This window comes from Aspergillus tubingensis (genome assembly GCF_013340325.1).
Source record: "Aspergillus tubingensis WU-2223L DNA, scaffold_9, whole genome shotgun sequence".
NCBI lineage: Eukaryota > Fungi > Ascomycota > Eurotiomycetes > Eurotiales > Aspergillaceae > Aspergillus > Aspergillus tubingensis.
The window spans coordinates 1,345,101-1,373,083 of record NW_023336283.1 but is presented as its reverse complement, the minus strand read 5'-3'; the positions used below and the strand labels follow the sequence as shown (position 1 = coordinate 1,373,083).

The following is a 27,983-nucleotide window of genomic DNA, read 5'->3' as shown; positions in this document are numbered from 1 at the left end:
CCTTGTATGGCCTCATGTCAGCTCCAAATGGTCAAGACCATCCTATTACTGCTAGGATCGAGAATAAGCTACGTAGAATATAGTTGAAGTCAAGTATGTGTCATCACTCATTAACAGTCTATAACTAGTAGTAGCTCACACATAACTATACCACAGCGTCATCTGCAACTCCTCCAACCGTCGCAATCCTCCCGACACCCGCCCCAGCGCATCCGTCAGGAACGCACTTCGCGTCGACCCCGGTTCGGGAGCCGACCACGTCGTCCACCCCCGCGACATGGCTCGCTGGAACGTAGTCTCCGCATGAGTGTCCGGTCCCAACGGCGCCAGCTCCACCACGGCCTCCGGCCCCAATGATAACAGGTAATTGATCCATTCATGCAGCACAATCATGCCCTGATTGCGCTCCTGAGAAAGGCCGGCATTCTGGAACACGCCGAAGCGGCGGGCACGCTCGGTCTCACCGCGCAGGAATCCCAGCATGTACTTCAGACACGTCCATACCTCGTCCATGTCTTGCATATCGCTCACTGAGAGGCCTCCGGCATTGCCCTCTCCGAATCCCGGCGGAGGGTCGAACAGGATGCTGGCTACGTCCTTGGGGTCGGGACACGGCTGGAACGGGGATCCAGTTTCCCCACGCAGCCAGCTGACTTGTCCGTCCATATCTGTTTCTCTGCCAGTCTGCATCCCGAAGAGGAAGCAGAAGGTCCAGACGCGCCAGATGGCATTGTCTAGCCGGCGGGCTTCTGGACCTGATGGACGGGCAAGCGCAGTGTATGAGCTGGTGCGCATGACTCCCCTGCAGTGGGTCATCATCAGGCCCTTGAGGGTGGCGAGGGCGCGGAGATCGCGGGTCACTGCACGGTAGTAGATCGTTGCAGGGGATAGATCCTGCGAATCTGTGTTTTCATTGATATCACTTATTTGACGGAGTTCCCATGCTGCAGGGGATCTGCGTCTAATAGTGTTCTCCATCAATGGGAGCTCGTGGCGCTTGAAAACGTGGTAGGTGGCTCTGCTGGTCTGAGCGAAGGAGAAGAGGTCATCCAGGTCGTCGATCTGGAGGAGGATATTCAAAATCATGTCTTCCATGCCAGGCTTGGAGAGGCTCCATCGGTTGGATACCATGCGCTGCAGGTCGTCGTCCAAGGCGGCCATGACTGCGGCGAATGGCGGAACGGAACTGCGTGGCTCTGATATTTGATCAGGCGCAGGACCTGTGAAGAAGCGCACCGAGGGTGCACCTTCAGTGAAGGCTTCATCCTCGTCATACCCAACGTATTCCCAGTTGCTTTCAGTGTCATCACCTAACGTAGGCCGTCGAATTGGCTTGTCAAACAGCTGGCTCATCGGCTGGTCAACCGGCTGATCGACTGTCTCAGGATCATGGAAATCATGGGGAGGGAGTTCGCATGTGTGGTCCGGGGGCAGGGAGGAGTGTGAAGTCGGTGGGGGTGAGTTAGAAGGTGCAGTGTCGACACCAAGAAGTGGCTCGTTCTGAACCCGCGTGAAAAGCGATCGGAGAAATTGCTGATTGGATTCTGCTTGCAGGATCATATCCATGGTATACCCATCTTCAAGCAAGCTCGCGAGGACATTTTTCATTCGCTTTATGGCGTCCTCATAGTGACCGTCATCTTCATTTCCGTCAAGGAAGCCCTGGCCATTCTCCTCCGGTGGACGCTGAATAGGTGGTATCGTCGACATGCGAACAATGATTGATGCTCTGCGGACATTCTGGTACTTGTTCTTCTTCGTTTTGCTGTGCTTGAGCGCCCCACCATCGTGGGAAACGGCTTTACGGGTTAGGACACGCCGTACACCTGCCTTCAATGACTGCCACAGGGGCTTTTCGTCACTTTCTGGCTTCAGTTCCTGCTTTGACGTCTTCTTCACAGGCTGCTTCTGCTGGACATGCAGGTCCGTCGGACTTGAGGGTTTCGGCTTATGACCGTAGCCCTGATTGTTGGGGGCGGGCGGCAATTGTTCAGCTTTGATACCAAATACTTGCGGCCACTCAGGAGCATCCCTGGGCCCTTTCCCGGCCGCTGAAGAGCCGATATACCCTGGCGCATTCTCATACCTAAGGTTCGAGGCCGCGCCTGTATCCGGAAAAGCCACTATAGGTCGCGGAGTGGTGGGACGGGCCGCTGTAGATCGGGGCGTGGAGGGCTGAATGGTAGGTAGAGGAGTCACCGGTCTGGGGGTGGTAGGTCGAGGGGTTGCTGGTCGGTAAGTCATAGACGGGGGTGTCATAGGCCGCGATGTCGCAGCGAAGGGTGCTGCTGGGGGAAGAGGTGTTGTAGGTCTGGATGTCGAAGACACTGGCGTCAGAGGACGTGGCGTTGTAGGCCGAGGAACCGCACCATAGGGCGCTGCATGAGGTTGAGGTGTGGTTGGTCTGGACGTCGAAGATACAGGAGTTATAGGACGGGGCGTCGTGGGCCGGAGTGCTAACGGCTGGGGCGTATAGCTCGTAGGGGACTCTCTGAGAGAGCTTTGCCCGCCACTTGATCTACCAGATACTCTCGAATGCGCATTGCCACTTACTCCAGGAACGGGGGGTAGTGGCTTGAACCTCCACTCGGACGCTGATGGCGAGCGCGTCGCAGAACTCGCGCTAGATGTGTATGAATAGCATGGGCTGGGTGGGCCATATTCATCGGCTCTTGTCTTGGGTATGTGTAGATGTGGCACAGCCAATCTGTCTGCTGAGTCCCATGTCGTTTCCAATCCCGCGAGGAGTAGTTTGTCGTCGACGTCTGGGGCCGGCATTTTCAATTGCTTTTGTTGGGTGCGACCCGCGCTATCTTCAGTGTGATCCTCAAGAATGTCGTTTGGGAGAAAATAAAGAGTAGACCTGGAGGAGGCGAGGCTGTCCACTGACTTTATGCCTTGTGGGTTGCTGAACGGGGCGCGTGGAGGGGCTATTGGAGATCTGCAGCGAATGGGTGCATAGGGACCCGAGGTATAGTCGGACATGGTATGCAGGGCGATCATGTAGAATCACCGCTATAGGTCCAGAAAGGTCCAGAAAAAAGGTCATAATAGTTTGGGGAGGACGGACAAGGGTGATATACGTCGCAGCCTGCGGATGACATACCCCTGGGACCCGGTTTCGACTGATACGCAAGCCCACCAGGGCTTGAATCCTGAAAGCCATCGGCTTGGGTCCATAATGTTTTGAATTTAGTCACAGGGCCCACGCGAACCTGCGGTATCAGCAAGCCTAGAAGCTAGAACCTGGCCATGAAAAAGGTGCCTGTGAGAGCATAGCCCAACCAATGACCAGGCAACCGGGGCACAGGCAAGCACAAGTGCTATGCTGACGGAGGATCAGCTAGCAGGGGTCGTGGCAGTGTTTGGAGCATGTTGACTGAGAAAGGCAACACAACAACACGGTCGCTGGAGCACTTGTGTGCTTGGAGAAACTAGTTCGCGATGGCGTTGGGGCCAAATCGCGTCAGAATCTGCGAGGAACCCGGATTGCGACGAGCGCGACACTGAGAAATAGTTAGTGACTCCCCAGCTTAGAAGCAAATTTGAGTATCAGACTCACTCTGAGCAGAAAAAATTCGCATAGCGAATAAATTTTGGTGGACGTGTTGAGAAAATGTCCAAAGAGGCAACGGGAGAGAAGAGAGTTGGAGAAGGGGCCAAAAAGAACGACGGATGAAGTTCTCTCGCAAAGCCTCCCTTCCACCTTCAACTTCCGCCCCCAGAGACGATCCAACTTCATTTCCGCTTCAGCCGATCCAGAAGCGATTATTCTACAACATAGCCATGTGGCAGAGCCCACCGGTCCAGACACATCACATTAGGGAGCAGATCGTTCCGTGTCCCAGCTGACATCAGATGTTGTCCTCTCAGGGGAAGTGTTTCGTTTGGGGCGAAAACTCACACCAGAAAACCTTGCGAGGAGGAAGTTGGCTCAGAGAGCAGAGAGAAGAGAGTAGAGAGCTGCTAAGGTACCTACTCATCGGGCTGACTTAGTTGCGTTAAGTGGTATTGACATGGAAAACTCAAGGGACGAATTCCAGGAATTGATCGCCTATATGTCGGCCACAACATGCGCTGAACATGAGAAAACCTACACATCTGCCTCGGGGATCTTAGTCCAGCACATCCGGATCTACTATCTGCGTCAGCTCAACAAGGCTTTCACAGGAATCAGAAGTGGATACGAGCCACATGGGTGACATACCATTCCCCGGATCCGTGGTCAACTCCTTTTCTCGAACCTGATCAGCACCATCAGGCCTGCCAGTTAAACTGGAGGGAAACGGCCCCTTGTTTGATCACCGCGTGTGAGTGTGCCTTGCACTATCGTGTAACGGGAAGGTAGCTTGTTGCCTCATAGAGTAATAATGGCACATCCGATTAGTGACAGGAGCAGGTTCGGATGAGCTTAATGGCAGCAGTAGACAGATGCTTGTTCTAGGTGGGAGGTACTAGGCCTAGGAATGACCTTCTGTATGACTGACTTAATTCTCAGGTTGTCAGCAAGGTTGCACCAAAGCATAACAACAGTTGGGCTGGACATCCCCCTATGCAGGGTTACTCAATGGCAAAGATTGTATAAACCGGTCTCTAGACAGCAGGTGTTTCCTTAAAATGTGACTAGCCTCGCACACGGGCATACTCTGCTCCGTACCAACAATTGTGAAAACAGGGTTTCCTGATTGGGTATGATTGGGTTCTTTGTATGGGTTGTAAGCTTCGTCTGAAACGGATTACATGCATGAGTAGTGTGTTTGAGCGTTGCATAACTTCCTACACCTAACGATCTCCACTGACTTACCATAGTACAATATTGGTTCCTATTCCGATTATGAAAGATTCGATGGACAAACTTTCTGATACAAAACAACGGCAGCCTGATAAGAGCCATGTCCCTGAGTGGACCATCGCACCGCGTTCAACTTATCCCAACTGATGCTAATGACATGCAACCCCAGTCGGACCAATCTCAGTTTCGACACCAGACTGGATATCCAACCTCAGATCTCAGCACCAAACACTATACGCAAAATGACCGCACCAACAGTCACCACAACAGAAAGGTTAGACTTGGTCATTCCCAAACCCTGAACGACCTCCAACACCCCAGTCCAGTCATACGCCACCAGCATCCGGATGATAGGATACCACCACCAGGGAAATGTTGCACCCAACCAGCAAAATACCCACATGAAACCAACGCACCGCTGCCAGATGGGTGTTTCAGCTGAAGTGCTTTTCTCTCCTCGTGACAAGATAGCCCAGTAGTGTTGGACGGCGTCCTCAAACATGATGGCACCGGCTTGTGCGACGAAAAACAACATGGCGCCGGTGTTTCCACCTTCAATTCCACTGATCACATTTGTGAATACATGCATCAAGCCGGACAGGATGAAGACGATGGTCAGGTTGAGATAGCGTTCTATCAAGGAGGGCTTGGGAAGACCGAGGATACGGCAGGTGATTGCTGTTGAAACACCAGTGTATGACCAACGGAGATTTTGATGCCAGAATTTGCTGGGTCGTTATATGTCAGCGAGAACTATTTCACTTCGAGACGCAAGAATTATATGAAGGACTAGATGCGAGCTTACCCCCAGAAACCGCGAACAGTATACGTGTTGGCCAGGCTCCCAAACTCCGGGGGCCACGAAGCGATTGTTGTCATTCCCGTCGCTACTGATATTAGAGACGCCACCCGGTACATAGAGTCCAGGAAGAGCATCGATCCGGGGAGTCCGAAAAGAAATGCGACTGTGACACGCCCGAGAAGCTGCTTCATGCTAGAACTTGCCATCTCGAATTCGCGGCCGGATCCGTATAGGTATGACCCATCGTAATCCTGCACACCATGGGTAGCTAACGATGAGAGCACGAGAACCAGGGCAAGAACTTCCCATATGGCAATCGCCAGCTGCCTGCTCATGAAATAGCCTCGGCTGGGTGGTTTTGCACGAAGCACAAGTGGATGACTGGGAATATTCTTTACCTGCCAGGGCGTGCCAATACCACGGGTAGACTGGAGTATTGCGGAAGCAGACGCAAGTTTCCTGACAATCGTACCCGGTTGCCTTGTCAGATCGACTCTGGCAACTAGAAGCAGGTTTATATGTTGGATGAGTACGGTGAATGGCATGCCACTAAGAGTGACTTTGGCGTAGGTATGGTGGTCGGTCATTCTGATCAGAACGCCTTCGATGTAGGCCATGTAGGTTATTGAAGGGAGGCATATCCAACGTATGAAGGAGCTCCGAGGCGTTCTGGCAATGAGGGTGACCGTAATGAGACTTTGGAGTATGGTAACAATAGTGCAAAGGAGGTCTGGTGAGATGGCCATCTCGCTTGGTGGTTTGGAGCATCGGAAAATGAGACAAACGACGCCGTTTAGGGTGCGGGGACTGCTGCTGACGAGATGGTCGTTGACTTCGAAGCCAATGCCACTAGTGGACACGAAAGGGGCTGGTTATATGAGCTCAGGTGGGTGCCCATGTAACAGCTGCAGACCTCGCACCACTTGCTCGTGCAACGACAGATGGGCATCAATGAGGAACGGGAGATATCGAAGGAGGTCAACTCCTAGAAGACTGACATCTCGAGACAAGGATCCGGATGCGTTCTTTTGGGGACGAAAGGCTTAGAGGCTATTTGCCGAAGGCAAGATCCATTTAGACAGCCGCAAGTCGGTTATCGTGGCTATAAGAGTATTATGGAACAATTACATTGCCCTCCGTACGGTGTAACCTGGAGTGGTAGTTGGCAATCATGTTTTCCGGCAATGTTCCGCAAGATCGGCTTAGCAGGATGACTTTCCCCTGAGAGATAGAGACCTAGTCGAAGCAACCTGGGATCTAGTCAAAGATTTGAGCCATTGCGCAGCAGCAGACATTACTTGCCAATGTCATCTCCCATCCTGGAGACTTCTTGGTTTGCGGCGAATCACGCTGAAGTTGGAGTATACTAGTACGCTCAGACCAAGTGCCTCCATAGTTTTAGCGGGGAAATGTAAGAGCCATGCCAGGCGGGAATTTGATGAATAGTACTAATAATAGTTAGTAGATCCCAAGTGCTGAATGTTCAATCGGCGATTTGCTGCATGTCAAACGCCGGTCCAATGATATACCAGTTCCCCAGACAATCCTTTTCGAACCCCTCTCGCTGATCTTCCTTCTCCCGCACATCTACCTTCTTCGAAATACCTCTCTCCAGCAAGACTCCTTTGAATGAGACTTTTTACAAAATATCGGTCGGACGGAAGATACCACCTAATTAGTATCCAACATTCAAACTGCCTGTTGTCACCAACACACCAACATCAAGGCTGAAAGACAGGACGCGCAATGGCTTCGCAAACAGCAATGGAAGAAACAATCGCACAAACTATTGATACGTTCAGCGCAAGTCTTCGTGAGCTGAGTCTCAAGGCATGGAAAATCCTTCTTTATACCCTATATTTTGTACTAACTACAGTCCAGATTCACCAAAACCCAGAGCTGTGCTACGGAGAGCACAAGGCCCACGATGCAATCTGCAACTACCTAAAAGCCTTAGGTTCATATGGTATAACAGTAATCCCCAAAGCATACGGCCTCGAAACCTCCTTCCTCGCCGAATACGGCGACGGAGACGGAGAAGTAGTCGACTTCTGCGCCGAATACGACGCACTCCCAGAGATAGGTCACGGATGCGGCCACAACCTCATCGCCATCTCCTCCATCGCCTCATTCCTAGGTCTCGCTGCCCTGATGGAGCGAACCGGAATCCCAGGAAAAGTGCGTCTTCTAGGGACCCCCGCTGAAGAAGGCGGCGGTGGTAAAATCAAGTTGATCGAAGCGGGCGCCCTGAAGGGCACAACCGCCTCGTTAATGAGCCATCCCACACCCCAATTTCTTCATATGCCTGCGGGCTCTGCGGGTATCGCATTCGGCTCCTGTTTAGCGGCGACTGGGTTTCTAGCTAACTTTACAGGGAAGCCTGCGCACGCGGCTCAGATGCCCTGGGCGGGTGTGAATGCTCTTGATGCGGCAACACTGGCGTATCAGGCTGTTGGTTTGCTGAGACAGCATATCAGGCCTAGTGATCGGATCAACATTATCATCCCGGAAGGAGGGACCGCTCACAATATCATTCCGGATAAGGCGCAGATTCGAGTAAATGTTCGGTCTGAGACGTTGAAAGAGATGAATGCTCTGCGGGAGCGCGTTGAGAATTGCATGAAAGGCGCGGCGTTGGCTACGGGTTGTGAGGTTGATATTGTTCCAGCGTATGGACTAGTCTTCTTATCCTCTCTGAAAGATAGCTGAACTAACAGTGAAACAGAATGGACCCCTACGCAGACATCCGACCCAACGAGAGCCTCTGTACAGAGTTTACCCGATACATGGGTTCCAAGGGTATGGACTACTACTGCGATCTACAAAAGAAGGATATCGGTGCATTCAGCACAGATATGGGTATGCACACAACACCCCCCTCTCCCTTCAGCATACAGCCAAGCTTCCATTCTCGTTACTAACTAGAAACAAATACAACTAAAGGTAACATAAGCTACGAAGTCCCCTCCTTCCACGGCCACTTCTTCATCCCCACACCCCCCGGAACAGCCATGCACACCGAGGCGTTCCGCGATGCAGCAAAGACCGAAGAAGCTCATGATATCGCCATGTCAGTGGGCAAGGGTATGGCTGTGGCCGGACTCAAGGTCCTAACTGACAACAGTTTCGCGGCCCAAGTGAAGGATTACTTCGAGAAGGATAAGAAATTGCGATAGCCTCTTTTATTACCACCCAACCTGAACCTCATGCAGCGAATGTTATTCATACAATGATGATAGATAATTCGCTATAGTATGTAGTGGAAGAGCCTTAGCAGAGTAACAACGAAATGGAATGTAAATAATGCGATCTACCGAATTCCAATGAAATCTCAAATGTATGGTTTTCGAGTACCAGTCCACTACCAGCGAATAACCAAACCAGTTTATGAATGAAGTACTGAAAAACAAAACTAGCTCTAGTGGTAACTGGATAGCTACTGATGACATAGCCTCTTTGTGTATTGGTTTGGTTGATGAATGTCCTCGCTTCGGGCCATCTTCGACCGAGGGGGGTCTCTCTTCTCGGCGTAGTGATTGTCCCGAGACGCGACTTCGCCGGTGGTTGTCCCGGGGGGTAATCATGTGTGCAACCATGGGTATGGTATGCAATGGCCTGATTGATTTGAGCCTAGAGTGGCGGAGAAATATTAGTGAATTTGCAGATTGAAACTACCGAGTGACTATAGCTAGTAGTATTATGATTACGTGGGGTAATGTTTGAGACAAAATTATATGTTGAAGTCTACAGTAACTGCAATGTAACAATTTGTAATCATCGTAAATTCGTATCCTAGTTGTTTTACATGAACCAGTCATGGCTATCTGCGTAGAAGCTAACCCAAGATCCACGAGCTCGTCGCCGAAGCGAGCTCTCCCAATTTTCTCACGATGTCAATAATTAAATTAGAAGAGAGAATCGCCCAGACGGTAGTGGACGGCCTTGATCTGGGTGTAGTTCTCAAGGGCGTACGAGCCGAGCTCGCGGCCAATACCGGACTCCTTGAATCCTCCGAAAGGAACCTGGTAGGAGAGCATGTTGTAGCTGTTGACCCAGACAGTTCTATGTGCTTGTTAGCGAGTGGATTCGATTCATGTAGTAGTGATGGTGACTTACCCAGCACGGAGAGCGTTGGAAACACGGATGGCGGTGGTGACATCCTTGGTGTGGATACCGGCAGCAAGACCTAGGACATAAAATTAGCACTTGGCATCGCAGCAATTTGATACCGGAAGGACTCACCATAAGAAGTGCTGTTGCCGATCTTGATAGCATCCTCAACATCCTTGAATTTCTGAACAGTGACGACGGGGCCGAAGATCTCCTCCTGGTTGATCTTCATGTCGGAGGTGACGTCGGTGAAGACGGTAGGCTGGATGAAGTAACCCTCGGTGCCGTGACGCTCACCACCGACGGCAACGGTAGCACCAGCATCCTTACCGTGCTGGATGTACTCCATGATGCGGTCGAACTGGAGCTTTGAAACCTGGGGACCCTGGAAGGTGTCCTGGGCGAAGGGGTCACCGACCTTGTTCTGCAGAGCACGCTCCTTGAGACGCGCAATGAACTTGTCGTAGATGCCTTCCTGAACCAGGATACGGGAACCAGCGCAGCAGCACTGACCGTGGTTGTAGAAGATACCGAAGTTGGCCCAGGAGATAGCGTTGTCAATGTCGGCATCATTGAAGACAATGTTGGGGGACTTGCCACCCAACTCGAGGGTCACCTTCTTGAGGTTACTCTTGGCGGCGGCCTGGAGGATAGTACGACCAACAAGGGTGGAGCCAGTGAAAGCGACCTTGTCGATGTCCATGTGGTGAGAGATGGCGGAACCGGCAACACGACCGAAACCGGAGATGACGTTAACCACACCGGCGGGGATGCCTGCCTCCTTGACCAGCTTGGCAGCATAGAGACCGGACAGAGGAGTCTGCTCGGCAGTCTTGAGGACAACAGTGTTACCGGTAGCGATGGCAGGACCGATCTTCCAGGACCACATCAGCAAGGGGAAGTTCCAGGGGATGATCTGTCCGCAGACACCGATGGGTTCGTGGCGAGTGTAGTTCAGGGTCTCAGAGTTGGTGTCGATGGTCTGACCATGGATCTTGTCGGCCCAGCCACCATAGTAGCGCAGGCAACCGGCAGCGGCAGCGATATCACCCTTGGCCATGGTGACAGACTTGCCATTGTCCAGGGCTTCGATGGCCACCAGGATCTCGGCATCACGCTCGAAAAGGTCGGCGAGCTTGGTCAGCATGCGGCCACGGGTGGAAGGAGTGACTTGGCGCCATTCGCCCTCGAAGGCCTTGCGAGCAGCAGCAACGGCGGTGTCCACATCCTTCTCCGAGGCCTCATAGACGGAGACAATGGGCTTCTCGGTGGCGGGGTTGATGGTCTCGAAAGTCTTGCCATCGGCACCCTTGACGAATTCGCCGTCAATGAACCTGTAAAGTAAACAGTGGTTAACCCTCTACCCAAAGCAATATCGAGGGGATGGAACGCGGGGTGACATACAAGCCCAGAGGCTGTTCATACTTGACGCCGTTAGGGGTCGTGATGGTAGCGTAGAGGTCAGACATGATGAGAGATGGGGAGATGAGATGTGGTTAGAGAAGAAAGAGAGAGGGAAGAGAAGAAGAGAGGAGAGCGGGGGAGGGGAGAACTATCAATTAATAAAGGAGACAGGAAGTTGAGTTACTAGTGGTGGGGTAGGTAGGAGTGGGGGGAGAGGGTAGACAGAAAGTGAGAGAGAAGTAAGTGGTTGATGGCTGATGGTTGAAGGGAGGGGAAGCTGGCGAGGCGCGAGGGGGAAACGCCAGCGGAGATCATCCTCGTCCACCGGGTTTAGAACAGACTAGTTAGTCCAGCTGGACTGGTCTAGTCGGATCCATGGGAGGAATTCCGGGTCTCATCCATTGCCATTTACCTCATCTGAATCTCTCCGCGGATAGCCACCCCCTCTTCTGCATGCTCCGATTGGAGAGACCAAGCTCCTTGAGACCGAAAACCCACAGCGAGTTAACCTACGTACTCCCGAGACCCCTATAGTGGCCATCATATTATTATATCGCGGTAAAGCATAATAAGGACCAGGGCAATGATGGGAACCTGAAAAGTCGGGATTCCCACATGCCAGCCCGTTTCTCCACTCTTTATCCAACAATCGCCAGCGATCGTGCGGGGTTTCGTTATCCATGGCTTTTTCTGGTCACCACCACCACCATCCAGGTCCCCCTCTTGGTGTCAGCCATTCACTTGGTAGTATGTAGTTATTCATTCTTCAAGAGACCCTGTGGCGTTGGTAGTGGAGGGGATGGTTATCCTTAGTAGTCTTGGTTTGACATGGTTATATCTAGTTTCCTCTTACATCATACCGAAGAGGAATGAAGGACCTTTGGCGGACGGGAGAATAAGAGGCTAGTAGCTAGGCAACCGGTTAGTGAGTTATCAATCATCTCCTTTTTGTAACTCACTAGGGAAATATTACTCACAGCTATGGAGCATTGGAGCAAGCTCTTTTTCGTATTTCCGGAACCCCTCCACCTCGGTGTGAGTGGCGGGGACCAAGTGGGATCTAGTCTCTTGGAGCTAGTTTGTTGACCTGCAAGCTGCAACATTTTAGTCAGCCGTACATCTCGTACTTGGATAGTAAGTAGTTCACGCATTTATTAAACATCCCTGTATAGTCCAATTGGACACTGACCAGTGAGATCTCATAATCTTACTCCTCAAACTCTGAAGGTAAGATGAACAAACAGAAAAAGAGGGGAATGCGACAAAAAGCTGAGAGATCCCGAGGCATTAGTCTGATTAGTCTCAAGCAAAATGACCCATCCACTAGTGCCAAGTCACTAGCGGGTTACCGTTGAGGTTTAGTCACAATGACACCTTCGCCTGCTGTTGCTGCGACGGGCGGGAGTTTAGCCCGAGCTGGTAAGGATTCAAACCTGGGGGTGGTCGGCTGATACGCTGGACCGTTTACTACTGGGCAGCGATCTAAGACCTCCTTGCCCGTCTCGGGCGAGTTGTTACAAGTTACAACACCCCTCCCAAGGTACCCCAACGCATATTTCCGTTGCCTATAGACTACGAATTGGGTTGAGTGTTCAGCCCAGAAACTGCTCCCCCACTTATCTCCAACCAACCCTATCCATATTACTACGAAATGTCAATTTATTAGAAACATTCCGTTGTTCACTCTGACCAAGTCTCTATCTGAAACGGCAAGATCTATGGAGATCCCGCTGCCATGGCAATGCGTGATCTAGTCTAGTGAGCTTTTATCATGATCAAATCACCAAATCCCGGCCCAATCAAGTAGGTAGCAACTACGAAAAACTGTTCGATAGAATCTTGTCTTCTCTCAAGGGACTGATTAGTTGCATGCAGTCTAGTCTAGTCCTGCAGCTTACACAGTTCATCTCTTATCTCCGGTTCTACTCCGTAGCGCCCGCTTACGTGCCCCTCGTGGGGTTTGCTTTGGCTTGTACCTGCCGGATCCAGCCTCGGCTTTTGCTCTTCTCATACCGATTGCGATCTTTCCCGAAGAAGCGAATCTGGGGAGCTTCGGGTTGATTAATACCGGCGGGAGGTTAAGACTCTTCTCATCTCACCAAACCGCAGCGAATCCCGCCAGTGTGTTTTTGCCTGACCTTTCCTCTGAATGAAGCTTGATGGGCCTGGCACCGACAACTGCCATAAAAACAACCTCGGGATAGTACTCCTCCGTGGACTTGTTGCTTACTTGCCCTAAATTTATTTGGGGATATCCTTTCATTCTGAAGGGCTCTTCTGGTAGGACAGACGTTTTAATGTTCTATACAGGTGCTCATGGCACTGTTGATGGTGAAGGAAGTTCTTCTATCATAATATAGAAGACGTCTTTTCGAGGCCTTTGAACGCGCACTGAAAGACATTAGACTGCCGGTTCAATTTGTTGTGAACCCATTCGGTTCACCGGAAGAGACACCGGAAAGAATGCTTAACAGAGCGAAATCCAGGAGCAATTACTACTATCAAGTGACTCATGGATGGTATGTGTTGTTGTGCTGCAATGCAATGCTACAAAGTACAACAACACCGCGTTATCAGTGCCGATCGGCGGGGTTGGAATACTCTGGAGTCTGGCCACCTCTCCCCGGCATGAAATCAATGGGTGGCCTGAGTGCATGCAGCCCCCGACCGAATGGTGTCAGTCACTGCTATTAAGGTGTGCAAGTTATTAACTTAATTCTGTTACAGTTCTGCGAATAAGGACAAAGACTTGAAGTAGGACAGCAGCCTGACTCATCCCTGTTACTGGTCTTTGTCACTGCCGACTACGCGCCTATAAGAAGCCCCTAGCTTCACACATCCCCTCTTGCTACTGTGCTGCAACCTGCTGCTCTCTTGATTCGCTTCTGACTGTCGAATATCCATTTCACTGCTAACGTAAAATGCCAACTTTCTGGCCGTCAATTACCCCAGAGCTTCGAGACTGGGCTTTGCGCCAAAGCGTCTTTTTCGTGGCCTCTGCACCTCTGCAAGGACGACATGTAAATGTGTCGCCCAAAGGATTTCCTGACTCGTCTTTCGCCATCCTTGGTCCTAACGAGGCAGCTTATGTTGATGCCACCGGCTCCGGGAGTGAGACCATCAGCCATGTGCGTGAGAACGGTCGACTTACCATCATGTTCTGCTCATTTGATGCCTCGCCAGGCATCGTGCGCTTCTTCTGCACTGGATCTGTGATCGAGTACGATGAGCCTGAGTTCCCTGGCTACCTCGAGCGGATGGGAGGCAAGAAAGTGGTGGGAGCGCGGGCTATCATCCGTCTGAATGTCTTCAAGGTTCTCTCCCCGACTCCTCTTGGAAGCGCCTCTAGCTTATTGCCGCGAGCAAGATCCAATGCTAACAACTGATGCGATGCATGTGATGAGCTACAGGTCCAACGCTCTTGTGGTTATGGTGTCCCGCGATTGTCCCTGCAAGTCGACCCCGAAACCAACAACACCAAGCCGTATCTCCAAGATCGCGATACCCTAGGCCATTGGACAGGCAAAAGAGTCGAGTCCAATGAGCTTCGCACATATCAGAAGGAGTGGAACGTACGAAGTCTGGACGGGCTACCTGGACTACACACTGCGCTAAAGGATAACCATCAGCTTGTCTGGTTGAAGCAGTTGGGCAACTGGACTCGTCGTCACAGAGACGAGATCGAGATGGTCAAAACCTCCATTCTGTTGTTGTTTATTTCTATGGCTTTCCTGCAATGGGCAGGATACGTGTAAATGTAGTATGAACTGTGACAGAACTGAAGGGTCTGTTGCTTGTAACCACTTGGAGCTGGCCTGGTGGCGTGATCGCTCATCTAATCCGACATGTGACTTAGACTTTCCTTCCTCTCTGCTGCTTGGACGAGCTTCTTTCAACTGGTCGCTCCCGCATAGTGGTGCATTAATGCGACTTGTTGATCACTATGCCTGCGTAACTCAATTTCACTTAGGTTGTTCATCCTCTTCTCGTGCCGGTCGATCCGACCGCAATGCGGCAGGTGAAAGCAGATCCCCGCATCATCGTCCCAGACAACCGAATGTCCTCGGCATCTCGCTGGAGAGGAGCTCGCACTATGTCCTACCTTCCCTCTGTTCCATGGAACTGGCTACCTGGGCAATAAACTCTGGAAGTGCTATCTATATAAACACTGTTCATAACCGGACGAGATACTCTCGCTGATTCTCGTTCAATATTCAGATCAATTCTAATTTAGCGGTAAAATCACATATATACTATCATGGCCCAACGCTCGGTCCGTATAGCTGGTACGTCGGCCTACTTGAGACGCTCCAATACTGTTTATAGTTCACTGACCAAACTGAGTAGGAGCCTCTGGGTCCAATGCTGACCGTCGCCATGCCATCGCCGAGTTCGCTCGCAATTATCCTCAAGATCCAGTCGATGTGATCATTGCTGACTACATGAGCGAGGCGAATATGGTGGCATCAGCGGCTCGTACAGTAGAACAGCAGCAGCGTAAAGCACAAGGCACACATGGATCCTCGACGATCGAGGCACCAGGCTATGAAGTTGGCTTTCTCCAAGCCCTGGACCCAGCCCTGTCAGACCTGGCAAAATACGGCATCAAAGTGGCGGTGAATGCAGGAAACACGGACACAGAGGGCCTCTACAACGCGGTCAAGCAGATGGTGGAAGCAAAAGGACTGAACCTCAAGGTCGACCTCAAGATGACCTCTGAAGAAGCCATGCTCACATAATTCCAGGTAGCTTGGGTCTCCGGAGACCAAGTCCTGTCCACCGTCAAAGCTGCATTGTCGTCGGGCAAGTCAGCCTTCGCCAATATCTATACCGGCGAATCCCTCTCCGATTGGCCTTTCGAGCCTATATTTGCCCAGTGCTACTTGGGAGGACTCGGAATCGCCGCCGCTCTAGCCCAAGGAGCTGATATCGTACTCTGCGGACGAGTCTCCGATGCGTCCCCAGTCATTGGAGCGGCGTACTGGTTCCATGGCTGGAACCGTACTGACCTTGATCAGCTAGCCAACGCATTCGTAGCCGGTCATCTCATCGAATGCAGCAACTATGTCTGTGGCGGCAACTTTACCGGCTTCAAGGCCCTAGAACACATTGGTCCTGACGGCTGGTCCAACATCGGATATCCCATTGCGGAGATCTCCCCGGAGGGTAAAGTAATCATTACCATGCAATCCTACGCGCGCGGAGGCGCCGTCACCATCGACACCTGCTCATCGCAGCTCCTATATGAGATCCAAGGCCCATGGTACTTCAACTCCGACGTAACTGCCATCTTGAACGACATCCACTTCGAGCAAGTCAGCCCCAACCGCGTCGCCCTTCACGGGGTCCGCTCCGGACCACCACCCCCAACTACCAAAGTCGGCATCACAGCCCGCGGAGGCTTCCAAGCGGAAGCGATCTACTTCCTCGTAGGCCTCGACATCCCATCCAAGGCACGCATGCTGGAATCCCAAATCCGCCGACTCCTCTCACCATATACCCCCAAATTCACCAGCCTCCAATTCTCAACCCTCGGCTCTGCCCCTGAAAACCCCGACAACCAAGACAGCGCCACCGTCTGCCTCCGCATCGTCGCCCAAGCCCGCCAAGCAGAAGACCTCTCCCCAATGCACTTCCTCCGCTCCATCGTCGACACCATCATGCAAGGCTACCCGGGGGCCACTTTCCATCTTGACACCCGTCAGGGCTTCCCTCGTCCCGTCTACGAATACCACGTCACCCTCCTGCCCCAATCCGACATCAACCATCAAGTCCACCTCCCCTGGCTCCACCAAACCCTCACTATCCCACCCCCTCCAATAACAAAATCTTACCCATCCCGCCAACCCTCCCGGTCCCTCACCGACAACCCCACTCTAGACTTCGGCCCCACCATCCGTGGCCCTTTGGGCTGGATCGTCCACGCCCGGTCTGGCGACAAGGGCCCCGACGCGAACTGCGGGTTCTGGGTCCGTCATGCAGACGAGTACCGCTGGCTACGGTCATTGTTGTCCGTGTCGGGGATCAGGGAACTCCTGGGAGAGAAGTATACTGCCAATCCGGAGCTGAGGGTTGAGAGGTTCGAGTTGCAGAATTTGAGGGCTGTACACTTTCTATTCAGGAATTTGTTGGATAGAGGGGTGGGTGTCACTACGACGGTGGACTTTCTGGGGAAGAATGTTGCGGAGTTTCTCAGGGCCAGACATGTCGATTTGCCGGTTAAATTTTTGGAGAGGGGGAAGTTGTAGATTATACTGAAGACAGGAACTTCAGTTCGTGATGGAGGGAATTGGTTAAGAGTAGATCGAATATTACCAGTAGAGTCTTTACTACTCCCACGTATTCTAATGCGTCCGAACTGAACTTACTAGCGATATGTGGTATCTCATAACTAGCCCTTCTATATAAAAACCATTATCATTCGACGCCATAAATGCAACAGCTAAACCAACATTTCATACCATGCTGACCCCTTCTCCCCCGACCCCCATTAAATACACCCATCTATCTCCGCCTCGCACTACTAGCCATCGGCTCAAACGCATCACTATCATCCTCAATATCCTCACTCGCCGCCCTCGTCGCCCTCGTCGATCGCCCAGACCCCGCCGTCCCACGCACACTACTCTGCGATCCCACGAAATTCAGCGTCGTCTGGGTTGCTTGCTTGCCCCGAGTTTTTCGCGTAGCTTGTGCCGTTCCTCCAACTGTGTTGGATGATGGTGCTGGGGATGGGGCTTTGCGGCGTTGGCTCGTGCTGTTTGTTTTTGTTGCTTTTGCTGGAGCTGTTGCTGTCGTCGTTCTGCGGGATCTAGTGGTGGCTGGTTTGGCGGGTTGTTTGACGAAGAGGGAGTCTTCATCGTCGTCGTCGTCGTCCTCATCCTCGTCGATGTTGGGGGCTGCGTTGTCGTTGTCATCGTCATCGTCGTCGAGCATTATGACGTCCTCTTGTTCGTCTTCTTCGTCGGAGGAGACGGGGCGGCGTTTGCGGGTCTTGGTAGATGCAGATGATGTGGTGGTTTTCCTCGAAGTAGTAGTAGGTGCTGCTTTTGTGGTGGCGGTTTTGCGGGTTGTAGCGGTAGTGGCAGTGGTGGTGGCTCTACCGCCACGGCCTCGGCCGCGGCCGCGTGTGGATGATGTTGTTCGTGATGTGGTGGGTGCTTCGGCGCCATCCTCGCCGGCTACGTCTTCGTTTGGGTCTCCATCCTCGTTGTCGGAGTGGATGAGAGCACCGGGTTGGTCCTCCCAGACACCGTCGAATTCGGTATCCCAGCCGTCGGGCTTGGGTTTGAAGCGCTTCTTGCCGCGGGTGCGTTTCTTGATGCCGCGGGAGAACATATCTTCCATTTGGGTGCGATATCTCTCCATGGCTTTTTGTAGGGAGCTTTCTGCTACTTCCTCTTCTTCCTCTAGATCGTTGTCGCGATCTAGGGCTAGTAGGTGCTTCATTTGGCTTTCGAGGGACTCGTTGACGAACATTTCCAAGGCGTGTTTGTCGTCTTTGTCGATGAATTGGGCGACTGCGTCGCCGAAGGAGTTTTGTGGGAGGATGGTGAGAGATTGTGCGGAGAGGAAGTCGCGCACTAGTTGTTCGACTTTGACGGTGTCGAGGGTGGAGAGATGTGAGACTGCTGTCTCGTCGAGGTCGGCTTCTCCCGGTTTGCGCGTGCTGTTGGTGTTTTTCTTCTTGCGGTAGAATTGGACGACGTCGTTCACGTTGGCGACTTTGCCTACGAAGCGGTTGGAGAACCGCTGTGGGTTTTCGCAGTCATAACTGCCTCCTTCTGGCGTGGATGTTTCAACGCGCAGTCGCACTAGTGGTAGTGGGACTTCTAGCTCTTCGTCTTCTGCGGTCTCGTCTTGCATTTCTAGCCATTCCGTTTTCGCTTCTTCGATGAGTTCTTCGACGATCTCCATGAGAAGGCGGGTTACTTCTGTGCGGTTGTTGTCCTTGCGGGCAAGCTTTTGTGCGCCTTTCTCTTCGGAGAGGATGATCTCGCGCATGGCGAATGGGCGTACGGACTTGAGACGGATGGGCTCGCATTTGAACTCCCGGCCCGTGATGCTGAGAATGGCTACATGTTTGGCCACTGACTCGCCAGGAACCAAGGATGTCGCGACTGATGAGCCGGGCTGCATGACGTGAAACTTGGTCTCGGGGTTCAGTCGCGGGTTGATCAGACACTCGTGTTCGTGGCCCCAGATGACGAGGTCTAAGAATTCCGGGAGGAAATTCTCGGGTAGATAGCCTGTCTCGGTATGTGCGTAATGGTTCTGATGGACGGACATCAAGTTGAACCAGTCGTCTTTCTGAATCGAGGGCTGGTAGAACTTGACCTTGCCGTCTCGGAATGTGCGGAATAGACGTTCATCGCGGACGTTGCTCATACCGTAGAGAGCAAGTTTTGTGCGTCCTTTCTGGAGCAAAACCGGCTTGATCTGGATATTGTCCGACTCGGGTGTCCGTCCATAGTAGTTTATTAACCCAGACACCTGAAGCAGGTCCAATGCAGCCAGATGTCCCTCTCCGGACGGGTCATCATGATTGCCATGGATTGAGAAAATGGGGATAGCCACGTTGATATCCAGATCCTCGTAGTTTACGTGGTTGAAAGCACCTTGAAAGTTTTCGCTCGCATCACTAAGCATTTCCAGTTCGCAAGGCTTATCGCCTAGACAGTTCATGCGAATGGAGCGCATAACTTGGTACATGGACTTGCGCGATGGTTTGTTCTCGTGGAAAAGATCGCCTGCCAGGAGCACCATGTCTACATCTTGCTCCTTGGCCAGACACATCACCTCATGAAAGCTTTTCCAGCTGTCATCGCCACGGATGGGATCCCGTTCATTGTATCCGACATGGTTGTCTGTTGAGACGAGAATGCGGATCGTTTCCGAGTCTGGATGCATCAGCAACGGGCAGTCAGCGGAGGAGAGGAATGATAATTACCATCTAATCTAGGCATCGTGAAGAGAGCAAATACACATAAAATTCAAAGTGATAGAAGAAGAGTAGATGGTTTCGAAAAAAGCAACTTTGGGAAAAGTTGAGGAATCCCAAAAGAGTAATATTACAGGCGACTACTATGTAGCCTGCAGGCTACCGTAGAGGAATGATGCCTGGAAACACAAATGAATCAACAACCGTCAAAATTGAGCCATAGGCATTCCTAGGAACAGAGGCACGTCAGTTAGAAATGAGGGAGCGGCACTCAATCAAATGGCGATGTATACTACTTGCTGCATGGATGGCGACGAATGCCGGGAAATGAAGCCATTCGCGGGACGGCGCGTGAGCACGTGACCGGCACGCGCGCGGAAGACGAGCGCTGATTGATTCCTCGCCCGGGAGGCAACACTAAGCAAGATTCCCCTCCGTTGATTATCGTCGGATCGCCGGACTGTCTTCGTCCTCCTTCGCCTGTGACTCTCTCGTCTCTCTCTCCTACCCTCTCTGTCCTTCCCTTTTGTCCCTCCTCGTCTCGTCTCGTCCTACCTTCCATCGCATCGTATCGCGCCACACTTTCTCGCCGTCTTTCTCTCTGTCGCCTGTCCTTCTCTGTCCGACTGATCCAGATTTCGTCCCTGGTTCAGTCGCCTCCAACGTCCCAGTTACCCCGCGAAACTCTTTTATGCAATCCGAGCCTACTGCAGTTTTCGACCGTTCGCTTTCGGTAGACCCCTCTTTAGACGTGCCCTTCAATTCTACTCAGCATGGAAATGATTCGCATGGTGAACTCCCAGTCTCTGGGCTTCGCCATCAGAAGTCTGGGGACTCCAGTGTCGGTCATGACTCATGCGATGGCGGCCAGCAGTCGCCCTTGAAGGAGGCTGACCCTGCGCCGCCGTTCAACGACACAGTCAGTCAGTATGAGCATACCGTCGCTCCGTTGATCCAGAAAGAGGAGGGAGTAAAATCTAGGAAGAAGCAGCCGTCCAGCTACTCGGGCTTGTCCCTGGAAGCCTTCCCCAATGGTATGTCATCCCGTTATCTCGGGCTCTGAACGTCATGTTAATGATCTTCCGACAGAGGTTTTGACGCACATCCTGTCGCATCTGCCTCCCCCTTCTCTGTCCTCGATGGCCCTTGTGTCTCGCCATTTCCATGGTCTTGTCACGACACCTCACGCATGGAGAATTGCTTTTTCTCGCTACTTTCCCGGCCCCTACACTGTCGAGGATGGCGCGTGGCTTTCTGCAGCGAAGTCGTCGGAAACGGTGACGTCTGATAAGCGGTATTTCTCCAGGCTGACTGCGCTGGCATCCTGGAGAAGTGAATATATCATGAGAACCCGCTTGCTCCGATCGCTCTCCAGAGGCAAGCCGGCGCAGTTCGAACCGTCCAAGAAAACCGGCACGGTGCGAGCGGCTAGCGTCCGGAATGGCAGCGCCGTAGCCACCTATACCTCACAGCTTCTGTACCCTGTCAGCCACTTGCACGGCAGCTTCGGATCGGAAGTCAAGAAGAAGGAACCTCTCTTCATCCATGGCGCTTCGGAGCAAGGCTTCGCGTCAGCTAGTGATCCCGCAACGGTGAAAGTCGGTACATGGGGCCTGTCTGACCACCAATTCTTCCGACACTTTGCAGACCTATTTCCCGGAGATGCAGAGTATGGACTAGGCTCTGGTGATCATGTTGGAGCTCCTAACCGCATGGATGTTAGTCAGCCCTATGGCATGATCTATGGTGAAGCATGTCCTCAAGGTCGTACATACTTCATCTCAACCACGGAGCAACGCGGGAGGTTCTTGGGCATCGCGGATTCCAGTTCGCAGCCTAGTCTAGGAATCCCCGCGCTCAACTTGATTGCGACCGGTGTTACTGCGGTGTGGATTGCTAAGTCCTCCAACATCCTTAAGATGACCGGCGGTCTGGTTGCGATGCTGTCAGGCTCCTCTACCGGAGTGCTCACATCCTATGCCCTTGGTCCTCACCCTACCTATGAAAAAAGGTACGAGAGGGGCCAAGTGACTGCTAGATGGGTGCTGTGTCCTGGTGTCCCTATCATTTCCATCTCGGTTGATGATAGCTATTCCCCGAAACGTCATACCCGTCGGCGGATCTGGGCGACCGTCCTGAACGCCTTGGGTGAGGTCTTCTACCTCTCTGACCTCCCACGACAGCCTGATGTGCCTACCACCAAGCTGTCTCCTGAGGAATATGAGCAGCTTGCTTGGAAGACGGGCAGAAGTGTTCGTTGGGAGCTTGTTGAGTTAAGCAGACGCATTGCACGGCTTGATCCATTCAGTCGTGATTCGGTCGATGGCAGCTATAGCCCCCGGTCGTCGTCGGATGCCATGAAGCTCAACGAGGAACAGGTAGCTGCAGAGACAAAGGAGATTGAGCGCTTCCTGTCCTTCAAGCCCAAGCATTTCCGGAAGGTATGCGAGGGATGGGACATGAGACGTGAATTGAGGGTCGATTTCGCTGGAGACGATGGTCACGGAGCCGGCGAATCGTTCTTGGTGATCTCCCTGGGTGTGGGAGATGACGAGAAAGCTTCGATCCGCAGATACACGAGAAAGATGACTAGACATGATGCATCATTGTCAGTTCACGGATCTCACAACGTGGAGAACGTGCCTGTACCGTCCATCTTTGGTGGTCCTGTCAAGTCTCCTATCCTCTCTTCTGTGAGCAGCTCAAGCAGCACCGCTCCATCTCGCGCTTCCAGTGGATTGAGTGAGACGGTCTGCTCCATTTCGAACACCGAATGGCGCATTACGGATTTCGACTTTAGTGACAGAAAGTCGGTCCAGATCACTACGAGTGCTTTAGACCTCTCGACCTATGCTCTATTGACAATCGATGAAGATCCTCTCATCGGTATGTCGGGCACCTCCGCACTCTCCTCCGCCACGTCTTCGCCTCTTCCGCATATGAAGCAATCGCCTGGCAATGCAGAAGTGCCTGGTCAGCGAGGACGCTACTTGGCTGTGGGTACAGCCGCGGGAACGGTCTTTGTATGGGACATCCGGTCACCCACGTCAAAGAATGCTGAAGTCATCAATCACGTTTCGCCAATTCGAATTATTCAAACTGAATCTCCTCAAGTTTCCTGCGTCGCTCTGACCTCGCTGTACCTAGTCCATGGTGGAAATGATGGCCTAGTGCAGGCCTGGGATCCCCTCGCCTCCTCGACTCGTCCAATCCGGACCATCAACTCACGATTTTCTACCCGCGCGCGCCGTCGACTTGTTCAAGCCGAGGCATCAATCCACGGTGTTGGCAACAACTATTATGCCACAGGCGCTATCTGCCTTGATCCCGATCCAACCGTTCTACGGGGTATGGTCGCCCTAGGAACCCACCTGCGCTACTGGTCCTACAGCTCCTCCGGCGCCGACCAATACAAGTCCAGCAAGCGTCGGCTCCGTCGCGGTCTTAGGGGTATCAACTCCACCCCAGAAGGTCAGCGCTTCAACACGAGCGGCCGGGGCGCGCTTAAGGACTACATCGAAGATGAGAAGGTCGAAATGGAACGCCAAAAGATTGCCGACGAAAAGGAGCGTGCCCACCTCAGCCACCGCTTTGGCGTTGACCTTCTCGGCCCAGATGTCGACGAAGAGCAGCTTCTTGCCTATGCTCAACTCCTCAGCCAAGAGGCCTACTCCAGCGAAGCCCACAAACGCGGTGAAGCCATCGAGAGCTCAGCAGTGAGCACCTCCCCGAGCGACACCATTGGGCCAAACGACAGCTCTGTCGCACCAGATGAGCTATCCTCTGCATCGTCGCCTTACGAAGATTTCGCGGATGGCGACCTCGATCCCGATATCGCTGAAGCCATCCGTCTTAGTCTCCTCGAGGACAACAAGCCCGGCACCGACCTGGACACAGACACCGGTCCCTTCGACCCACCCTCCCCGTCTCTATCAGGCCCAGCCGTCGCAGAAAGCAGTCGCCAACAAGAGATTGATGATCTCGAGTTCGCAATCCAGCTAAGTCTCGCAGAAGCAGAGAGTCAATCGGGCCAGCACCACCCGACAGAGGAATACCCGGCACTGTCACCGTGGGCGCAGCCATCTCCTGCTGGGAAGGACAAAGGGAAGGGTCGCGCTTAGTCTAAGCTTTTTGTTTGTGAATGATACGATAGACATATCTATCCATACATTTGTGCTATTTGTTGATATCGTTGTTGTTATTGTATGTTATCTATTGCGATGTGCTTACACTGTTAATGCTGTGTTGCGTAATACATAACTTGTGTATGGTATATCCGTTAGTTATTCGGTTCATAATTAGTTGAAGAGGTTAAGAAATTATTATCAAGCTTGATATGCTGTAGATTTTCCTTTTAGTTCTGGTTATTTAAAACCTCAGTATGATTAAGGTTGCACTGCTAGTATATCATCGCATTGATGAGTGGGACTAAGATATCTCTTTTAAGCGAGAAATTATAAGTTTGTTTCAGCGTCTTCGTTAGGGACTAGGATGGAGCATACTAATATATGTTAGAGGAGAGGAGTTAACGACTCAGTGATTCAGATACGGCCAAATCACCTGACGCGAAACCGACCACAATGTACGACACGATAAATCACAAGAACAGTCGAGGTAATAGTTCCATTACGGCAAAGCCGTACTACAGAAACAATGCAAAAAGGTATATATACAGCACGTAGATGTATTAAACGTCGTCGAAATCATATCCCGAGTCAAACTGCCCACTGCCACTTGGCTCTATTCAGGGGACCTCACTCTATACACGTGGAACAACGCCTCCATCTTGGGGGCAAAAGGTCATGGTCATAATTGGCAAGAACAGGTTCACCGGGAACAGTATGGGGAAAGAATCTAATCAGAAAGATAGGTGATGCAGAATGGAAAGTGGAAGAACAAAAGGTCTAAGGCAAGCAGATCTACAGCATGAAGACGGCGAACAGAGTGGCGCCGGTCAACACACCCATGAAGGGGGCAGACAGGGCGCTGCTTCCCGAGGTAGAAGAGTCGGAGCTGGAGGAGCCCGAGCTGGAGCTGGAGCTAGAGCTCGAGGTGCTGGAGCTGCTGTTCGAGCTGCTGGTGAGGGAAGTGGAGTTGCCGGGGGTGTTGGACTCATCGCTGGACAGGACCTTGTACTTGACGCTGGAGACCTTGTTGCCGTTGTAGTCGTAGATGGTCTGGGGGATGGTGGTGGCAGACACGGCAACGAGGCTGCCGACGGTGGCGTTGGTGTAGCCGTTCTTGATCCAGTCAGCGACCTTGGAGGGAACGGTAGGCAGGTCCCAAGAGTTCAGGAAGGTGTTGTTGGTGATCAGAGAAGAGCTGCAGGTCACAGCCTCCTTGGAGGTCTGGGATGAGTTGGAGGACTCAATGCTGCTCATGTCCAACTTGTTGTACTGCTTCTGAAGGTTCTCATAGTCGACCAACAGGGTGGCAGTGTCGCTGCTGTTGATGGCCACGAGACCGTAGTCGTTGGCTTCCTGGGTCCACTCGTAGACCAGACCACCGGAGAAGACCTGGTCCATCTCGCTGCCGTAGAGGGCCTGCACCTCGGTGAAGACACGGGGCTGGACGGCATTGCAACCGTACTCGGAGAAGAAAACGGGCAGGGAGGCGTTCGAGAAGTCCTCAGTCAGGACATCGTAGCCGGAATCCTTGTAGGATGACTCGCCACACCAAGAGTACGAGTTAAGGCCAAAGAAGTCGGAGCGAGAGCTGGTCGAGTTCTCCAGGTTGCACTCGAAGTAGTCAAGGGTGTCCATGAGGATGGGGCGCACATCAGCAGCGGAGTAACCCACGGGGATGGAGCGGTTGACGTTGGTGGAGATGTAGTCCTTCATATCACGGACGACAGCCTGAAGAAAGAATCAGCAAGAAAGCTCAACCCCATTACATAGAAAGAAACTGAACATACACGAACGTAAGCAGGGGCCTCGTAGACACTCTGCTCGTTGATGACCTCGTTACCGGCAAAGAAACCCAGGGTGTTGGGGAAGTTCTTGAAGGCCTCGATGACACCGAAGACCTGCTCGTAGTAGACCGAGTTGTAGGTGCTCGAAGGGTTGGTACGGTCAAGCGAGCCACCGGACAGAGGGGAGTTCACGTCAAGAATCATGTAGATACCCGCACCGTTGAAGATGGAGGCGCACTTGCTGTGGTCGACATTGGGAGACAGGTTGTACACGCGGATAGTGTTGATCTGAACGGATCCCCACGGTTAGCGGGGACAGCAAGAGAGAGCCAGCAAAGAGGAGATCCTTACACCCAGGTTCTGCATAAGAGCAGCATCGCGCAAGCAGGCATCTGCATCACTCAGGGGGTCCTCGGTGGCACTGAAGCCAGAAGAACCACCGGGCTGGTAGCTGTTGCGCAAAGCGAGCATACAGTCAGCATATAGATATTCCTCACGAGAAGTAATCTTTTTGGCAATGAGGGGATGCTTACTCGACACCCAGGATCTGGAAGCGATCACCAGTCTTGCTGTTGACAAAGTCCTTGCCCTTGACTTCGATGGGAGTGACAGCGTTGGCGGTGGTCGCAAAAGCGCAAGCCGCGGCGAACAGTTGAGTGTATGTCTATACCAGACCGTCAGTCAGCAATCGAATCATTCCATGGTCGCAAACTGCTACTATCGGTATAGTACTCACGGGGAACATTTTTGCGACGAGTTCAGGAGTGACAGATATCGACTCTTGACAAGGCTATATAGTATAAAGAGGAAGAAAAAGAGAGGATGGAATCTTCCACAGGAAGACCCGAAAAAGCAACGATTGGTATAGTGTATAAAAAAAGAGTGACGTGGGAATAGAAACCCAAAACAAGGCAGCTAAGGAAGGAAAGCGCGCGGGGGCAGAGAGGCTGAACAGGGAAGCACGAGAAGAAGAAAGAAGCCGGAGTGAGACATGCTGATGGCTATAAAAAATCAAGGCAGGAGTCGGTCTCTGGTCCTTTACCCCCCCAAAGAGACCCTCAGGGACCAACAGGAGGCAGCCAATCTCCCAGTGATTCGAGATTGATTGAAACGGCCAATGAAGTGGGGGTCGCATAGCACCGCTAATCTCCGCTACTCGCCAATAGCCCCGTTGCTTTAGGTTTAATTGGCCTGCACTCGCCCCATCAGCTCGACGGCGTGCCTCAGACCAGCCAATTTCAGGGCCGATCCTGGTTGTTCCCTTTTCCCTTGTCCCTTAGAGACCCTGTTAGTACTGTTAGTCTGTTAGTACCCTGGCACCCTCACGCTACTAAGAGGGTCGCCCAAGATGAAAAGAGGGTGAGCTGATTACGCATGTCTTGTCGGCTTGGTTCAATCCCGTTTCGGAGCTGCTGCTTAGTACAGACAATGTATAACCGTGAACACCACAACTACCAACCACCAACTACTTATAAACACATCACCACACAGCTCACCGCTCCCCATACTGCATACATTTCATGTTCGCTTGTTTCACATCAAACAGATCATCGTTTTCGGCTCAAGTGACTCGTGCACTCTCAACTACTACATGTTCGTGCGTCTAAGAATACATACCCGGGTTTTCATCCCATCGTGAGAAACCCTCGGGAAGAAGTTATTACCGGCCCCAGTGACTCGGATCATTTGCCGTCCGTTCAGGCCCGGTCGAGAAATAAGAAAAAGGTGAGGTGAAGAAACAACACAGTGATGGCGCCGAAAAATTCCAAAAATGCCCGCCAGGTCGGCGGCCAAGACACAATGCACATATACAGGGAAATCTGGAAAGGAAATGATGCGGAAGTACATGGGTAAACGGAGAGGGGAGAAGCGTGACTGGCAGACGGACACCGAATTCCGATGATTCCGTCACTGCCAGAGGACCAGGCCACGGCCCAGCGTGAACCGGTTATTATAGAAGACACACACGTTCAAGGCCAAGGTTCTGATGCGGAGAAAGGGCGGGTGGGTGAACGGAGCAAGA

The 27,983-nt window shown here is 52.3% G+C and overlaps 9 protein-coding genes across 9 annotated transcripts; 4 read left to right on the top strand and 5 right to left on the bottom strand.

The window, feature by feature from the left end:
• Positions 1–135: 135 nt before the first annotated feature.
• AtWU_08531 (AP-2 complex subunit sigma domain protein) lies at positions 136–2,778 on the bottom strand (the record flags this gene model as incomplete). Its single annotated transcript, XM_035503639.1, has 3 exons — positions 136–2,086; positions 2,148–2,518; positions 2,554–2,778. 3 exons carry the CDS (start codon positions 2,776–2,778, stop codon positions 136–138), a joined length of 2,547 nt encoding a protein of 848 aa, XP_035359532.1.
• A 2,225-nt stretch (positions 2,779–5,003) lies between these two features.
• On the bottom strand, positions 5,004–6,340 carry pyr8 (acetyltransferase pyr8; the record flags this gene model as incomplete). Its single annotated transcript, XM_035503638.1, has 2 exons — positions 5,004–5,520; positions 5,598–6,340. 2 exons carry the CDS (start codon positions 6,338–6,340, stop codon positions 5,004–5,006), a joined length of 1,260 nt encoding a protein of 419 aa, XP_035359531.1.
• A 1,000-nt stretch (positions 6,341–7,340) lies between these two features.
• AtWU_08529 (M20 family metallopeptidase) lies at positions 7,341–8,770 on the top strand (the record flags this gene model as incomplete). Its single annotated transcript, XM_035503637.1, has 4 exons — positions 7,341–7,424; positions 7,476–8,263; positions 8,320–8,453; positions 8,538–8,770. 4 exons carry the CDS (start codon positions 7,341–7,343, stop codon positions 8,768–8,770), a joined length of 1,239 nt encoding a protein of 412 aa, XP_035359530.1.
• Positions 8,771–9,499: 729 nt separating this feature from the next.
• Positions 9,500–11,173, bottom strand: AtWU_08528 (aldehyde dehydrogenase family protein; the record flags this gene model as incomplete). Its single annotated transcript, XM_035503636.1, has 4 exons — positions 9,500–9,656; positions 9,711–9,780; positions 9,837–11,038; positions 11,109–11,173. 4 exons carry the CDS (start codon positions 11,171–11,173, stop codon positions 9,500–9,502), a joined length of 1,494 nt encoding a protein of 497 aa, XP_035359529.1.
• Positions 11,174–14,029: 2,856 nt separating this feature from the next.
• AtWU_08527 (pyridoxamine 5'-phosphate oxidase family protein) lies at positions 14,030–14,863 on the top strand (the record flags this gene model as incomplete). The annotated part of the gene is made up of 2 exons (XM_035503635.1): positions 14,030–14,422; positions 14,519–14,863. 2 exons carry the CDS (start codon positions 14,030–14,032, stop codon positions 14,861–14,863), a joined length of 738 nt encoding a protein of 245 aa, XP_035359528.1.
• Positions 14,864–15,366: 503 nt separating this feature from the next.
• AtWU_08526 (acyclic terpene utilization AtuA family protein) lies at positions 15,367–17,356 on the top strand (the record flags this gene model as incomplete). The annotated part of the gene is made up of 3 exons (XM_035503634.1): positions 15,367–15,394; positions 15,456–15,805; positions 15,854–17,356. The coding sequence occupies 3 exons, from the start codon at positions 15,367–15,369 to the stop codon at positions 17,354–17,356; spliced, it is 1,881 nt and encodes a 626-aa protein (XP_035359527.1).
• Positions 17,357–17,612: 256 nt separating this feature from the next.
• On the bottom strand, positions 17,613–20,074 carry AtWU_08525 (MRX complex nuclease subunit; the record flags this gene model as incomplete). The annotated part of the gene is made up of 2 exons (XM_035503633.1): positions 17,613–20,008; positions 20,059–20,074. The coding sequence occupies 2 exons, from the start codon at positions 20,072–20,074 to the stop codon at positions 17,613–17,615; spliced, it is 2,412 nt and encodes an 803-aa protein (XP_035359526.1).
• Positions 20,075–20,740: 666 nt separating this feature from the next.
• Positions 20,741–24,170, top strand: AtWU_08524 (F-box and WD domain protein; the record flags this gene model as incomplete). The annotated part of the gene is made up of 2 exons (XM_035503632.1): positions 20,741–21,083; positions 21,139–24,170. The coding sequence occupies 2 exons, from the start codon at positions 20,741–20,743 to the stop codon at positions 24,168–24,170; spliced, it is 3,375 nt and encodes a 1,124-aa protein (XP_035359525.1).
• A 798-nt stretch (positions 24,171–24,968) lies between these two features.
• gel2 (1,3-beta-glucanosyltransferase gel2) lies at positions 24,969–26,705 on the bottom strand (the record flags this gene model as incomplete). Its single annotated transcript, XM_035503631.1, has 5 exons — positions 24,969–25,904; positions 25,964–26,248; positions 26,312–26,411; positions 26,494–26,624; positions 26,697–26,705. The coding sequence occupies 5 exons, from the start codon at positions 26,703–26,705 to the stop codon at positions 24,969–24,971; spliced, it is 1,461 nt and encodes a 486-aa protein (XP_035359524.1).
• Between the last annotated feature and the right edge of the window lie 1,278 nt (positions 26,706–27,983).